We start from the raw sequence: 16,572 nt of genomic DNA, 5'->3' as shown, positions 1-16,572 counted from the left end.
TCCCCCAAAAAAGCTCTCCCTCTTCAGATGTCAAATAAGCTGCATTTCCCTCCCAATTCTTTTTTTCTTTTGCATAATGACCAGTTGTGTTTAGTTTGTGAAGTAGATTAATCGTAACGGCTTTTTTTCTTCATGTTTTCCGCATTTTCTGTACTGACTATTTATTTTTCTCATTTTCAGCACTGACCTTACTGAAAGGGAAAACTTAAGGCTTACAAAAACTGTATTTTCTGTCCTGGAGGGTTTACTAAGAAGCTGGTTCAGTTGTAAAGCAGGTTAAGTTAATCTTGTGGTTTAGGTAAAGCACCTAATGTTCTTAACTAAATGATGCTGCAGGTTTATCTATTAGCAGGTTTCATTTTGCCTGCACTTGGTTGTGTACATTATTTTAAGTGTATTTGACAAGTTTACCAAAATATAAAAAATGTCATTCAAACTGCATTTGCCTTGTTTTACTTTTTACTTGTACTTTTCATTACATTACTTGAGTACATCCATTTTTACAGTAACTTCCATACTTAAGTACAAGACATTTCAGATACTTTAAGACTTTAACTCAAGTAACATTTCAGTGACTTGGACTTTTACCAAAGTCATATTTTGGAGAGGTACCTGTACTTTCACTTCACTCTGAGATTTCAGTACTTTATACAACACTGTACATACGACTCTAAATGCTGATTCATCTGTTCAGTCTGGCCATTCGTCTGTGGGTGGAAACCTGAAGTTAGCAAAATCTTAGCGTCAAGAGCAGAACAAAATTTCCTCCAAACCTGGGAGACGAACTTGGGTCCACGGTCGAATAGGCTCTCCTGTGGAATTCCATGTAAACAGAAAACATGTTTAACTAGCAGCTGGGCGGTCTGAAATGCAGTTGGTAGCTTTCAGAGTTGAACTAGATGGCAGGCCTTCGAAAAACGGTCGATGACGGTGAGTATTGTTGTCATACCTCTAGATGGGGTAGACCAGTGATGAAATCCAAAGAGATGCGGGACCAACGACGGCTGGGAATGTGTAGAGTTTGGAGGAGGCCCGACGGGGATGGCTTATTTCTAGTCCAAATGGAACAGGCTAAAATGTACTCCTTAATGCCCCTATGTATGGGCGGCCACCAGAACCTATGGTTAATGAGGGCAATAATTCCACTTATGCCAGGATGTGCATAGAATTTGGAAGAATGAATCGAATGTTAAACTGGGCTCTGATAGATCCTATTAGGTGGACAGGAGTCGGCGGTTGGTTCAGATTGTTGGGCGTGTTTAATTAAATCTTCAATCTCCCAGGTAACTGCGACTACTGCACAGCTGGGGGGAAGAATAGTGGCAGGAACCTTTTCTGCGTCATCTGGCGAGTAAACACGGGACAAGGCATCTGGCTTGATATTGCGAGAACCGGGACGAAAGGAGATGACCCAGTAGAATCTGGAGAATAAAAGTGACCAACAGGACTGACAGGGATTGAGTCTCTTGGCTGATTGAAGATATGATAAGTTCTTGTGATCGGTCCAGACCAGCACTGGATGTTCCGCACCCTCCAACCAATGCCGCCACTCCTCCAGGGCTAGCTTTATGGCCAGTAACTCTCGATCCCCCACATCATAGTTGCACTCCAGGGGTGACAGTCTATGGGAGAAAAAGGCACATGGGTGAGTCTTATTGTTACAAGATGAGACTTGAGACAGTACTGCCCCCACCCCAGTATCAGAAGCACCAACCTCCACAATAAATTGCTTTGAGGGTTCCGGTTGGATGAGAACTGGCAAAAAGGGCCTTGAGTTTCTTAAACGTCCACCAAGATCAGTTTTAGTTTTAGATCAGTTCTGCTTGACAAATCACGTTGATTTAGCAGGTCAGCAGTTCTTCTTTTTGAAGAATGGACAGCAATAAAGAAGAGAGAAACTGTGAAGCTGTGGTCAGCTTTTTGTCGGAGCTGCAGTTTTGTCACAACAGTGTGAAACCTATGATGTGTGTTGTAAACATACTGGATATATTAATAACTGTTTTTTATTTCCATCTTGTTGCTGTTGTGAATGTGTTTTATATACATACCAGAGGTCGCATTAACGGATTATTTTCTGTATTTGACAACAGGGAAATTTTATGCCCGTTGTTCGTTTGACAGATTATAATTCACTGGTGTACATCTGCACACAGACTTTATGCAAAGATTTCAATGTAGAGGTAAGTAAACTCCTTACTCCTACTTGGTGCCAGATGATAGTTGTATTGTGTTCCTGGATTTCTATAAGGAATTTGACACAATCGAACAGCAACATACTTTCCATTCTTTGGCTTTGGAGAATTTATTTATAAAGCTGTTAAAACTGGTAATAGTTGTATGAAAATGAGAAATGACTCCATCCTTAAATTTGAACTAAGGTGTGGTATTCGCAAATCATGTCCCACTTCACAATACATATATTCTGACTTGTACACACATTCTTACAACTCATATCTCCAATGGTGCTTATCACAGCTGAAGCGATTTCCTGATTGATAGTATGACACTCTCCATACATCAGTGTGTGTTCTTAAAAATCCTTAAATTCATGTATCTAAAATTAAGGCCTTAAATGTTTTTTTATTATTAATTAAAATAGAAAATTAATTAACTTATTGACAGGTCTATTTATTTAATTTTGCATATTCAATATAGTTCCTTTATTTCATTTTACTGGGCTTTTCTGAGTGCCAAAAGTTTGGGTAGTGCACATAGATATTCATTGCATTCTATGTCTTGAGCAAATTAGGCTGCTGGTAGCTTGATGCTAAAATACCTCTACTAGTTAGCTATCTTTTTCGTGTCATGGGTAAATGCAAATTTATTGCCACTTGGCCTGACAAGCGTTCATCTTATCTTTGGCCACCTCTCTTACATCCATTCTGTGCATAAACGGTTGGCGCTACAAGGGTAAAATCTGTGAGAAACACAAAGCTACTACCAAGAGCCACAAAAAGACACCAGAAATGTCACAGTTGTAATCCCATGGTGTTGCTGGAACAGTGTGTGATGCTGGTACAAGCATTGAACAAAGTTCAGTAACTGGACACACACTCAGAAGTTCTGGATTTTAGACATGGTTGTCAAGCACTAGTCTTACCTGTTGAAGAATTAATTTAGATAAAGTTGCTACTATGAAGGGAAATGCAGCTGAGAAGGATAAGAAACCTAAAAGTAGATCATGGAACCAAATGGGAATCAAGAGCAACAGGTGCACCTCTGCACAAATAGGAAAAAGGTTAACAGAAACAGTAATTAATGTCTTCGACTAAAGTAGAAATGTGACTAGATCTGTTGTTAATCTCAAAGAGTTTAGTGATCTGAAAATGTTTTCACAACTCTGGATCTGCATGATGTTTGACATACCATTCAGCCTTATACAATAATGACCCAGGACAATATCAGTCCTCCACTGAAGGCAACAGGGTTATAAAAAATGCTGAGAGCTGACAACTAGAAAGTAGATGTTTCAGTGATCTGCTCAGAATTACAGAGACGGAAGCCAGAGGAAGCACTTACTTATTTTCAGCATAACTTCTTTTTTATTTGTAGACTTTCTAAATATACAATTATTGTTCTTTTGAATAGAAATTAAACTGATAAAGTCCCATGCATCAGATCCAATCTGAAATGTTTCTTTCACGGCAGTGCAATGCATTTCCTGACGTATTTAATAAACACTGATAAACTGTATTGCACAGAAGCTTTTTTTGTTTAATTCTTCAGGTGGCCACAGAAGAAGATCGTAAAAATAAGTGGATTTTTATATGTCATTATTGCTGAAAGCACCACAAAGTATTTTCTAAACCCCCTCCATGAAGTATTTTTAATATTAAACAGTTTTGGGTAACATTTTGGGGAACCTGTGGCATCTCTTTAACACACGTTGTTGCTTTTAAGCAGCCTCCCTCTGGCCTTCTGGGACCCACACAAACTGAGAGTCATTTAAAGTACACATACTTCAGTAAACCGACAAACAGAACCACCAGAGAAATCAATAACTCAACAAGCACCAACAAATCTGCTATGAGGGGGCCAGACAAGCTCTTAATGGCTCACCAGAATGATATGAATGACCACTAACCATATTGTGAATGTGGAAAATGCTTCTCCACCCCCACCAGCTGCTCCCGTTGTTGGCACGTTCTGAATTATTCACCTGCTGCCAGGTTTCATTTGCTTCTTTATTGAAAGTGACACAGTGGCATCACACTTTCCTCGGGGCTGTGAATTTGACCTTTTACCTTGTTTTGCATTTATCAGTGACAGAGCAATGTGGAGTCAGGCCGATGTCACTTCCTCTCACTTAACGTGCTGTGCGTGGGTGTAGTAGAGGAGATGCACAAATTCAGGTCTACATTCTCTTATCTGAAGTTGCGGGAAGCTAACTCGTCTCTATCTTTCAACAGCTTCATAAAGAAAGCTCAGTCATTCATTAGAAAAATTTTATAGAAAGGTGAACCCCTGTATGAACTTCCTCAACTTCTTAAATCCATTATGCACTCTTTTTAACATTTATGTTTTTCACCTCTTTTTCAGTTGTATGACATGTTTTTAAGCTCTGCTCTTGGTTTTATGTTTTGTTGCCACAGTTCTGTGTTTTCTGTGTCTAATCAACCCATGAGTTGCTCAGTTCTTTGTCTTTTTTAATAACATATACATACATACTGACTAAGAAATTGGAAAAGACAAACGTATTAGAGCCATGTTTATGGCTTATGATTGTAACATTAATTGTCCATTTGGGACACAAAGAAATATATCGGAATCTGGATCTGAATCTAACTGTTTGGCTGTCTCAGTCATTTAAACTCCAAAAACAAAACTACTAGTTGTCCACAGCTTTTAATTTCTTAATTGATGGGTGGATCTAAGACAGGGGTATCAGACTCAAGTCCTTAAGGGCCGGTGTCCTGCTACTTTTAGATGTGCCTCTGCTTTACCACACCTGTACAGAATAATTAGGTCATTATCAAGGTTCTGGAGAACTGATCTACACAAGAAGGAGGTAATTAAGCATTTCATTCCAGTGTTTTCAACCTGTGGCACATCTAAAAACTACAGGACACCAGCCCTTAAGGACTGGAGTTTGACACCTGTGATTAGACTTATCAAACTAATCACAACTTTTCCAAATAATTAATTATACTCTTACTTTTTAAAGAAAGAACTTTGATAGAAAATTGATAGAACTTATGATTTGGTTCTGTCAATCTGTCTGAATAATGGCTGTGGCCATTTATTCAACATACATGGCCACAGCAGTGTGGCTGTAAAGAATTAGAAACAAAAGAAAAATGTTTTTTAAGGGAAAAATGTATTTGGTTTAGTAAATTAGGCTTTTTGGTTATTCAACTGCACCAATAACAAATTCCTCAATACTTTATTTGTGAATTGGTATCATATCTAATTATGTCTGTGTGGGTTCATAGTGGATTTTGTAGGTATTTACTTGCAGTGTATAATTCACTTCCAGTGTGAGTTTTGACATCAATTGCTGCAAACGGGCACATCTGGTGTCAAAGAGCGATAATTGCCTACAGTAGCTGTTTTTCACAGTCACAGCCTCTGCTGCTGCTGCAACAGCTGGCCCAGTCAGAAGGTCAACAACTGAATTCTGTAGTTCTATTAACATTATGTTCCTCTTTCTTTCTTTAAAGACACACTTTTGATAGGACTTTGATCAATGGTGCCCCAGCCTTTCTGAACCCTGATGCAAAGATGAGAATGGGAAGTGCATGATGAGAAGTTTGGGGACTGGTTAGAACAGTAATTGAGATCTGGAAATTAACAAACTAGGCTGGTGTGACTGGGAGAGGATCTCAGTCTGTGTGAGAAGAATTTATGCTGGGGAGAACTGGTGACTATCAGGTTCTGGACTGCTCTGCATCCCCAGAACCAGAACCAAGAGAGGACAAGCAGCTTTCAGCATCTATGCACCAAAGATTTGGAACAAACTTCCAGAAAACTGTAAAACAGCAGAAACCCTGACTTCCTTCAAATCTCAACTAAAAACACACCTGTTCAGAATTGCATTTGAAATGTAATATGTTATAATATATTGTTTATTCTATGAGGCATGACTTTGTGTTTTTGTGTCTATGATGTAAAGCACTTTGAAATGCCTTGCAGGTGAAATGAGCTATACAAATAAAATTTTATTGATTTATTGATTGGTTATGGGGCAGATGAGGGACAATCAGTCACTAACAAAACACAGATAACACAAATTGTGAAATATTTAGGGTGTTTTCACACCTGATATTTCAGTAGACTCAGTCCAATTGGGGACCAAAATTGCAATATTTCTTGTATTTTGAGCTGCTGCAGTTTGCATTCTCACTGCTCCGGTTGTAGCATTACATTACATTTCATTACTGGTTTGCTAGCAATGCTCCTGCAGGCGCCATTACTAGCCAGTAAGTTATGTTCACAAAACCAGACTGTTTCAATGATGAGCAGGAATTTATCACAGAAATTATCATAGTGCCATTATTTTTTACCCAATTTCTATAGATATGGTTTAAATTAAAAATAAGGGAATTGCTGAATTTTGATATGTAAAATATGCATTCTCTTTGAATATAAATCAATGCACAGTTTGGTTTTTGCCACATGCATTAGAGGACTAAACAATTTCTCTTTTACGTTGGTCAGTAATTAAATATTATACAACTTCGCTTTTTGAGAGCTGAAATTTTATGTTTTTATTAGTTTTAAGCCAGCCTGGCTTGCCTTCCCATGCAATCTCCCCCCTCTGCCCCCTCTCCCAAAAAAGAAGAAAAAGCTCTTGCTTCCACCACAGTCTGGGGTTTATTCCATTCACTTGGATTGCCTCTGGTACAGTACTGGGCCAATCAGTGAACAGAAGAAGAGATTTAGAATGATGACGTTGTTTTAGAATTGTAGTCTGACTGTAGTTTTAGCAATGGCAGAGGTGAATGAAGTGAAGTAAATGAAGCCATTCAGCCTGTGTTGGTCACAGCTGGGCTCTTCTTTCTTCTCCAGAGAGGAGAGAAGCGTTTAAAACCAGAACTCTAAACGCTCTGGTTGTTAAGGGCACAGGAAATTTCCGATAAACTTTTATCACATAACGCATTTGTCACCAGCAAATGTTAGCCATTGGCTAAAATTTAAAAAGCCTCTGGGAAGCAATAATTTCTCAAAAGCAAAGAGACCAAATCTGTATGAAACATATGGTGTAGAACAAGAGGCTGGTTTTTATTAGGCTAAATTTGTCATAATCATGAAAATAATGGCAATGCCTGAAATAAATCTGTGGCTAAACATCTTTGATTCACCTTTTGAATTGAATTGTTGAATTTTATTAGCTTTTCAATAATTTTAAAAAGTATTTACTGGAAATCCATGTCTAATTCCAATGACATCTGTCATGAACTGCACAGGAATTATTGATAAAGCATTATTGATAAAAACATTAAAGCAGTGCTTTAAACTAAATACAGTTTAAACCTCATTAAACAGCAAATAGAGAACGTAGACACTGCATAAAAACAACTGAAATTAAGTCAAATGAGTTTTGTCAGTCCTTTGGTTTAATAAAAACCAACTAAATGTCTGCTGTGAAGTAAATGTGCTGATGTAGATTCTCTCCACTTCTCCTTTTCTTTGCTCAGAGAGGTTTTCCGGGGACATCAGTCAGTTTTTCCCAGGCGCAGCTGGATCTGTGTTTCCGGGCAAGAGAGGGAGGGAAAGAGAGAGAAAAAGAAAGAGAGGAAGGAAAGAATTGAGGGAAGTCCAAGGAGAGGAAAAAAAGTAAGGATTAGAGAAGTGAAGACTGAGAAAGGAAAAACAAGTGAGTGTAGGCAAGGATTTTGTTTACTTGTTGGTTTTTCTGTTCCCACCACATCCAGATGACACTCTGTTAGATATAGGACATAAACACATAAACCTTTTGCGCCCAACCATAACCACGCTACAGCACAGACTCATGAATAAATGAGGTTTCCATTGGCCCAGGATTTAAACCCTGCAGAGAGGATCTGTGTGTCAGCGGGCATCTATCAGCAGCAGTGGGGTTCCTATAACTCTAATGTTCCAGGATGGTTCCAGCTAAAAGTTAATCATCACTCATATTAAACCTGGGTTAAAAGATAGTTTCAATGTTGGACTTTGACGGTACAATTTTGCAACACAAAAGTACAGAAGAGCAAGTCAGATCAACATGTACAGTATGTAACAAATATCAATAGCTCATTTATTTTCTCTTTTGATAAATAAGAATTAAAACAAATCTGTCTACAAACGTGACAAACTTGCAGTTTTTTTCCTGTATAATTCTCACTTAATCTATAACACTTCAGATTAGGTTTTATGTAAAATGTAGGTTTTCATCGGTAAGCAAAATGTCAGTTTGTTAGGTTTTCTGGGAAAATTGTATTATATCAGGAAATAATGATGTTTGCCTTAGAGCATAATTTACTTATCTGAGGTTGATATGATGCTTCTGCAGATCACAATCATGTTATCTCTTTACACCCTTGTCCCTAGTGTGGGTCAGGGGGGGTCCTGGTGCCTATTTCCAAGAAACATTTTGGGCGAGAGGCGGGGTACACCCTGGACAGGTCGCTAGTCTGTCGCAGTACTGCTGTATCTACTCATTGGAATTTGTTTCTTTTGATCCTCTATACCTGCTTGTGTCTGTTATAAATCCCTGGTAATCCCTCACTATTCCTGTGAATACCCACCCCCAATACCCTCACCCTACTGCCGCTGCTGCCAATCAAAATCCCCAGCTTTGTGCTTCCTATTGATTCCACACTGTAGGTCACTAGCAGGGTGACCAGCGGGGTCACTATGGTCACATTTCCTGTATAAGGGGCCAGACACTGAGAGGCCTCTGTGTCATGGCTGATCAGAGAAGAAAGGACTTCAGCAAAAAGCGGCTATCTGTACAAGTTTCTGTTTCTGCACTGAAATTGCTGTACAGGTCTGTGCTGTCCCCCTCTCGCCCATGTTCTCTGCTCTGTGTTCACACGCACAGCTGTTTCCTGTTGAATGGGAGGGTATTTTAAAAAAAAAAAAGGAAGAGAGGAAATCAGTCATTAACCATTGTTAGGAAATCAGTTTGATTCCATTTCAAGCTTTGCAGAAAGCTAGGCTTCAGATTAAATTTTAGATTTGAAATTCGCTGCATGGCAGCATAACCTGCAGTTGGCAGGTTATGCTGCCATGCAGCTGTAACCTGGTAATACCGTTTCTTTTTTCCAGGCCTGCGCTGTTCCATTCAAAAATCAATTAGCAGCCTCAGAAAACATAGGTGAGCTGCGTAGTCCATCAGAGGGAAGAGGATCATGCACTTACCTTACTGCTCAACAGTGCAGAAGATCACAGAGAAAACTGTGATGGAGTGCAGAATCTAAGCTTGGAGAACCGGTCAATTGATTTTATGCTGAAGAGAAATAAAGTGAAATCAGCTGTTGCTACAAACAGCATGAAGCTTTCAGTCCAAACTGTAAACTCCACAGAAAACATTCAGGTATATACTGAAAAGAAGTAAAATCCCTGTGTGCAATGATGCAAGGAATTATATCATACTTTTAATGTCTTGCCATCAGGACATAAAAATATTCTGCCAGAAAAGAGTGAAGACACAGCAGGAAGACATATAATTTATTCACTGATGCAGCATTTTTCCTATTTCTGTTACAAAGTCACACTGATCACAATTTTTAATTCAATGTGCAGATTTAAACAATTTCCTTCCTGTTTTCTGTGAAAAATTAACTTGTGGGAATTATTTTACAGGATGTCAGCAGCAACCTTCTTTGACCTCGACTTTTTTGCATAAAAACTGCTATTTCTGTTCTTCTTCTGTTTCGTCGTTTTCATAGAAAATTATAATTTTTCATATTACCAATAAAAATAAGATTAAAAAAATGTTGATGTATTCAGTACTTATTTTGCATGCCATAGTAAAATAAAGTCATAGTAAAATATTTATACTTTTAGCAATGTTATAAATGAGTGATCATGCAGGCGTTGGTTTATAATTTCAGGCACTTAAAAAAACTGAATTTATGCAAAGTCAAGACTCCCAATCAATCAATAAATCAATCAAGCAAGCAATGATTTCTATTTATTCAGACACAATTATGCTCTATAAAAAAAGAAACAAACAGAAGAAGAACAATAAAATTAAAATCATCATCCAATGCCATACAAACTGAGGCACCAGTGATTTCATGAACTAGAGAAGAACCTCACTCAGCTTTGAACAGAGTTAGTCAGAGTAAGAATGATGCTGTTTACAGAGTCTGTTAACCTACACAAGTTGGTACATTAGCATTTACAATCAATCATCTGACTGCCACTGCTCCATCTTGGCATCCTAAGCAGCATCCTCATGCCATCATTGTAAGTGACCGGGAGTTTATGTATACTGCTTTTCCAGTAATGCTGCCACAGGTGGGCAGTACACATTGTAGTACAATACGTTTTAAAGAGTGCAGTTTTGACAGATGATGAGTGCATAGAGAACTTCCGAAAGAGCATTTTAGCTTGTAAATATTGCATACAACGCTGCTTGTAAATGTCTATCATCAGACAGGTCAGTGGCAATGTAAGGTCCCAAATATTTGGCTTCATCAGTAACTTTGAGGATGCTGCTAGACAGGGTGAAGTCAGGAAAATATCATCTTGTGTCTTCTTTGTTCTTGACAATCATGATGGTGCTCTTTTTTGCATTATGTTTAATATCATATGCTAAATCATACTGTGAGCAAACCCTTAACAGTTGTTGCAGACCAGCATGTTAGGGACAAAAGATCACAAGTTCGTCAGCATACATCAGGCGGGTTGATGGTTCTATTGCCAACCTGACAGCCAGTCCAACATTGACTCAACAGCTTTGATAAATCATCCACATACAGGTTGAAATGGCAAGGAGATAAAATGTTGCCTTGCTGCTCTCACCATTACCCGTATTAAAAGAGGACAATACAGATTTTCCCCATTTTACAGATTTAGTTTGGTGAGCATACCGATACACTAATATTCTTACTAAATATTTCGGAACTCCTCTCTCATGTAATTTATAAAACAATTTTTCATGATTGACATGATTAAATGCTTTTGATGCATCTATTGAAGACATAAAAATTGTGGGATGAATCTAAAGTTTTCTTGAGAGCAAAATGCACGTCAGTGAAACCAAACTGGTTATCACGTGACTATGAACTTCTCAATTCTATTTAACATTGCTCTCTCAGAAACTTCTGATGAAGTACTGGCCAGAGCTACAGGCCGAATGTTGTCTTTGCTATTTATTTTAGCTTTATCTTTTACAATACTAAAATCACAGACAATGTAGAATTTGGTAAAATGCCATGAATTAAAAACCCAGTGAAACAAATGGCCAACAAAGGGAACATTTTCTTACTAGCAAATTTTAAATCTTAACTGCACCACATTCCTTATTTTTTTTCAACTTCATAGCAATATTACTAACTTCTTCACTAACATGCATGTCTATGTTGTCTAACACAAAAGGATTACTTTGACTACAATTAAACAGTTCATAATAATGTCCCTCCATAAGTGAATAACTTTGTCTGGTCTGTTTACACCATCAATGTTTGTTGGCAAGAATGTTTTTAGACTGTTGACTCTTAGTTTCTTTCCAAAATTTAGTGAGACTATTATGTTGTAATTTCTTTTCAAGTGATTCAGATTTAAGTGCATTTTCATCCCTCTTGATAAACTTTAAAGCATATTTAAAATGAGCATTTGCCCGCTTCTTGTGGTCAAATAGGGGACCATGTCTAGGTTTTCCTGGTTCAGCCCACAGTTTGAAAGTCGTTCTGGCCTCTACATTAAGCTCTTTTGCATAATCATTCCACCCTGGCATTGTGCTTTTTAGTTTTATACAAAGACCTACCTGAGATACGGAGGGATTCTTCAACCTTCTCACACAGTGAGCACAACTCTTTGCCATGTTACTAATTTTTACAGTTTATGTCTTAATATATAGCTGCACTTTTGGCAAAACAATACCGTTCAACAAGCTTTTAGAGTGGCTGCAGAACAGACTAAGATTCTGCTCAGTGAAATTGTCCAAATTTATTTTCTCTTCTTCGGTGTCATTTCTCATGGGCTAAAGGTCCAGTAAATTGTCCATTTTATAGACAAAGAGAAAGGGGTCTGATCAAATGTTACAATTTCCTACTTAATCCTGATGGTCTCTAAAGAGTCAAGTGCATCATCAGGAGAGATACAGTGGTCTAATCATGATGTTGTGTTCCATGCTTCACTGATGGAAGTGTTGCTGTCAACAGGCAAGAGCATTTTACTTGAGAGAATCGACTCATTAGCTAAACAAAACTTGCTGATACGTCAGCATTCATATCACCCACAGTAAAAAAAGAAGTGGATGGGTCATCCTGGATATAGGACACAAGATCAGTGTTGAAAAAGTACAGAAAACTCAGAGTTAAGTGAAAGTATAGGTACCTCTCCAAAATATGACTTTGGTAAAAGTTCAAGTCACTGAAATGTTACTTGAGTTAAAGTCTTAAAGTATCTGAAATGTCTTGTACTTAAGTATGGAAGTTACTGTAAAAATGGATGTACTCAAGTAATGTAATGAAAAGCATAAGTAAAAAGTAAAACAAGGCAAATGGAGTTTGAATGACATTTTTTATATTTTGGTAAACTTGTCAAATACACTTAAAATAATGTACACAACCAAGTGCAGGCAAAATGAAACCTGCTAATAGATAAACCTGTAGGCATCATTTAGTTAAGAAAATTAGATGCTTTACCTTACAATACATCAAAGATCTGCTGTTGTTGTATCAACCTTCCAGACTCTCAGGTTCTGGTTCTGGTTCTGTTTTGCATCCCCAGAACCAGAACCAAGAGAGGAGAAGCAGCTTTCAGCATCTATGCACCAAAAATGTTGAACAAACTTCCAGAAAACTGTGAAACAGCAGAAACCCTGACTTCCTTTAAATCTCAATTAAAACACACCTGTTTAGAATTGTTTTTGAAATGTAATATGTAACAATGTATTGTTTATTCTATGCTGCATGACTTTGTGTTCTTGTGTTTATGATGTAAAGCACTTTGAAATGCCCTGCTGCTGAAATGTGCTATACAAATAGAATTTGATTGATTGATTGATTGATTGATTGATTGATTGATTGATTGATTGATTGATTGATTGATTGATTGATTGATTGATTGATTGATTGATTGATTGATTGATTACCTAAACCACAAGGTTAACTTAATCTGCTTTACAACAACCAGCTTCTTAGTAAACCCTCCAGGACAGAAAATACAAAGTTTTTGTAAGCCTTAAGTTTTCCCTTTCAGTAAGGTCAGTGCTGAAAATGAGAAAAATAAATAGTCAGTACAGAAAATGCGGAAAACATGAAGAAAAAAAGCCGTTACGATTACTCTACTTCACAAACTATATATATAGTTTGTGAAGTATATATATATATATATATATATATATATATATATATATATATATATATATATATATATATATATATATATATATATATATATATATATATATATATATATATATATATATATATATACAATATGAACCACACTCCATACCAGTAAGTGGCGGTAATGCTACTAGAAGTTTGTTGCCAACCGCCAATAAACTCAATAATAATAATAAGAATGTTAACTGAAGCGGGAACACCGCGTGACCCACAATGAACCGCGCCAGTCCAAGCTGCAACAAAACCTATGTTAGCGAGTGTGTGTGTTTGTGTGTGTGTGTGTGTGTGTGTCAACTCTTTAATTAGGTCCTAACTCGTGACGGCTCCTCTGTCACAGTAACCAGTAACTAAACCACACATTGAAAATGTATCAGAGTAAAAATATGCAATTAATTTCGGAAATATAGTGAAGTAAAAGTGAAAGTTATCAAAAATGTTCATACTTGAGGAAAGTATGAAGTAGTCCAAAATATACTTAAGTAAAGTAGTGAAGTATTTTTACTTCATTACTACACAACACTTAACAAGATAGGCCAGCCTATTAAGATATACGTCTTCAGTCTTAGGTCTTTCATAAGATGTGTATATATTCAATATGATTATAAACTTTTTATTTCCAAAACTGAACTCAGCTCCTATTGCCCAGTCATCCTCCAGATTGATCACTTTAATCAGCTGATTGTAACTTTTATGCCACAACACTGCAATGCTGGCAGAAATTATGCCCTGCACTAACTTGGCCAGTGGTAGATTGACCTCCAGCATAAAAATGTTCAAGCAGGGATTTGAGTCTTTCTAGGTCCTGCTTGAATAAAAAGTGTCTTCTTGGTTGCACAATACAACACACGTTTCCAGAAGTTTATCCATCACAAGAAGATGTGATTTGTCTGTATGTCCTACACTCAACCCACACACATTATGTGACACAATATTAATGCTCCAAGGTTTTTGTTCGTACTTGCTTGGGTTTCCGTTGCCTCTCAGGTTCGGTACGTCTCTGCTCAGCTGCTCCATTCGGCTAAGCAGAGTTTACACATCCATGCTGCTCATCCAGGTAGTGTGAGACTAACCTTGTCAGGTTAGACATGGTTTGTGTTTGAATTCACAACAAGCGCTTGAACTCTTCAAGCCATTCAGATGAAAAATTGCTTGACACCAACAATACAATTTCATCTTTTGAGAGAGGCCTCATTTTGATGACAATAAAGTTTAAAAGTTCATCCTCTATTATTATTCTCTCACCTGCTGTTTTATATACAAAAATCTCAGATTTTGTTTAAGAACCTCCACTACCCACTGCTGCACTTGCAGCCATCTTGTCAAATCCCAAATTCAAACTGTGGATTTAAAAATATGTATTGCTTATCATTTTGTCAGTGAGGTTCTGATCCAGTGCTGGACATTTCTGCTCCAGCTACTGTCTCAAATATACATTCAATATTCTTCTCATCTGGTCCAGTCTGTTCATAAACACAGAGCAGCATATTTAACAGAAACATAATAGGCCTGATATGATTACATATGGTTATCTGGTCTCTGTGTTTGCATTGATTTATGCATCTTTTAATCAGAAGCTTCTTCTCTGGAACAAGAATCATTTAAGGCCAACAAATGAAATTGCTCTAATAATCATATTAGATGCTGTAATTTTATTTTTTTTTTAAACCATTTTTGCTCAATAAGATAATAAGATGACAGTTGAGTCAAAGCTCTTTTCTTCCCTACTTGCTTGCAGAGCGAATCAGTCAAATACTTCCTGGACAATTTGGACCGTATTGGACAGCTGGTGAGTCTCACTCAAATAATCTATCTATGTCTTCATACAAAAAAATGACTCTCTCCTGTTTTCAGAGCTATATTCCAAGCAAGCAAGATATTTTGTTTGCAAGAAAAGCGACCAAAGGGATTGTTGAGCACGACTTTATCATCAAAAAGATTCCTTTCAAAATGGTGGATGTTGGGGGTCAGAGGTCACAGCGACAGAAGTGGTTTCAATGTTTTGATGGGATTACATCAATTCTTTTCATGGTGTCTTCTTCAGAATATGACCAGGTAAGTGCATTCTAAAGCTCATATGCATGCATCAGAATCTAAAGGTCAGGCTAAATATTCATTTTAAATGCACACAAATTTAAGAACTTAACAGCACACAGAAATCATTTTATAGAAAGGAGATGTTGAACCATTCCTCCTCACACAGTTCTGGTTCCTCACTTACGTTCTCTCATCCCAGCTAACCAAACAGGTTGTCTGAGCAAATAACATGCACAGTTATTTTGAGACTATTTTCACTCCAGTAAGATGGGAGTGTTACAGGTTTTCTGTAACACTTCCATCTTACAGGAGTGAAAATAGTGTTACAGAAAACCTGTAACACTCCCATCTTACTGGAGTGAAAATAGTCTCAAAATAACTGTGCATGTGTAAAAAAATCTGTGCATGTGTTACTGGATTTGTAACTCGTGTCAGCATCTTTGTGTGTAACTTTGGATAGTTGTGTCTGTGAAACATGATTTGTAAACCGTAAAAAGAAAATAAACCTTCTCCTTCGCCTACAAATGTTGAAAAAGTACACACCACACAAAACTCTATTTACGCACAGATCTGGTTTCAAGTGCACAACTATTTTTGAGACTCATTTCATGCTTCTGGAGCTCCCAGATTTGTGTGTAGATGGTGAGTTTACATGCTAGCAGAAGCTGGGTTGTCTGAGTTTTGCTCTGAGTCTAGTCTTTTTGTCCTCTAAACCAGTGGTTCTGAACCGTAGGGGTTCGATGAGTCGGTCTATAAAGAAAGCAGGGTGTAAAAATGATAAGAAAATGATGCCATGGTGGACAAATGAATTTAAAGAAGCAATAAAATTAAAAAATAAAGCATTTAAAGTACTAAAAGGTAATCTGATTTATAAGAATTTAATTGATTATAAAAGAAAGCAAGCAATGGTAAGGAGAACAAATAAGAATGCAAAAAGAGAATATTGGAGAAATTGTAGTACGATAGGGAAAGAAACAAAAATAGAAAAAAGAATGAAGGGCATAAAGAGAGAGTTTGAATATCCTATATTATTCAATATAATTACTATATT

General features: G+C 37.2%; 1 protein-coding gene across 2 annotated transcripts in view; it reads left to right on the top strand.

The window, feature by feature from the left end:
- The window catches only part of gna12a (guanine nucleotide binding protein (G protein) alpha 12a), a 43,243-nt gene that overhangs the window by 19,553 nt on the left and 7,118 nt on the right, over positions 1–16,572 (top strand). For both annotated transcript variants that reach the window (XM_055023121.1, XM_055023120.1), the window contains 2 exons: positions 15,223–15,273; positions 15,339–15,539. In XM_055023121.1, the coding sequence (XP_054879096.1) occupies positions 15,223–15,273; positions 15,339–15,539 (252 nt within the window). The remainder of the gene's footprint in view (positions 1–15,222; positions 15,274–15,338; positions 15,540–16,572) is intronic.

The sequence above is a fragment of the Poeciliopsis prolifica genome, unplaced genomic scaffold (assembly GCF_027474105.1).
Source record: "Poeciliopsis prolifica strain line A6 unplaced genomic scaffold, Auburn_PproV2 SCAFFOLD095, whole genome shotgun sequence".
Lineage (NCBI taxonomy): Eukaryota > Metazoa > Chordata > Actinopteri > Cyprinodontiformes > Poeciliidae > Poeciliopsis > Poeciliopsis prolifica.
This window is presented reverse-complemented; position numbering and strand designations above follow the sequence as displayed.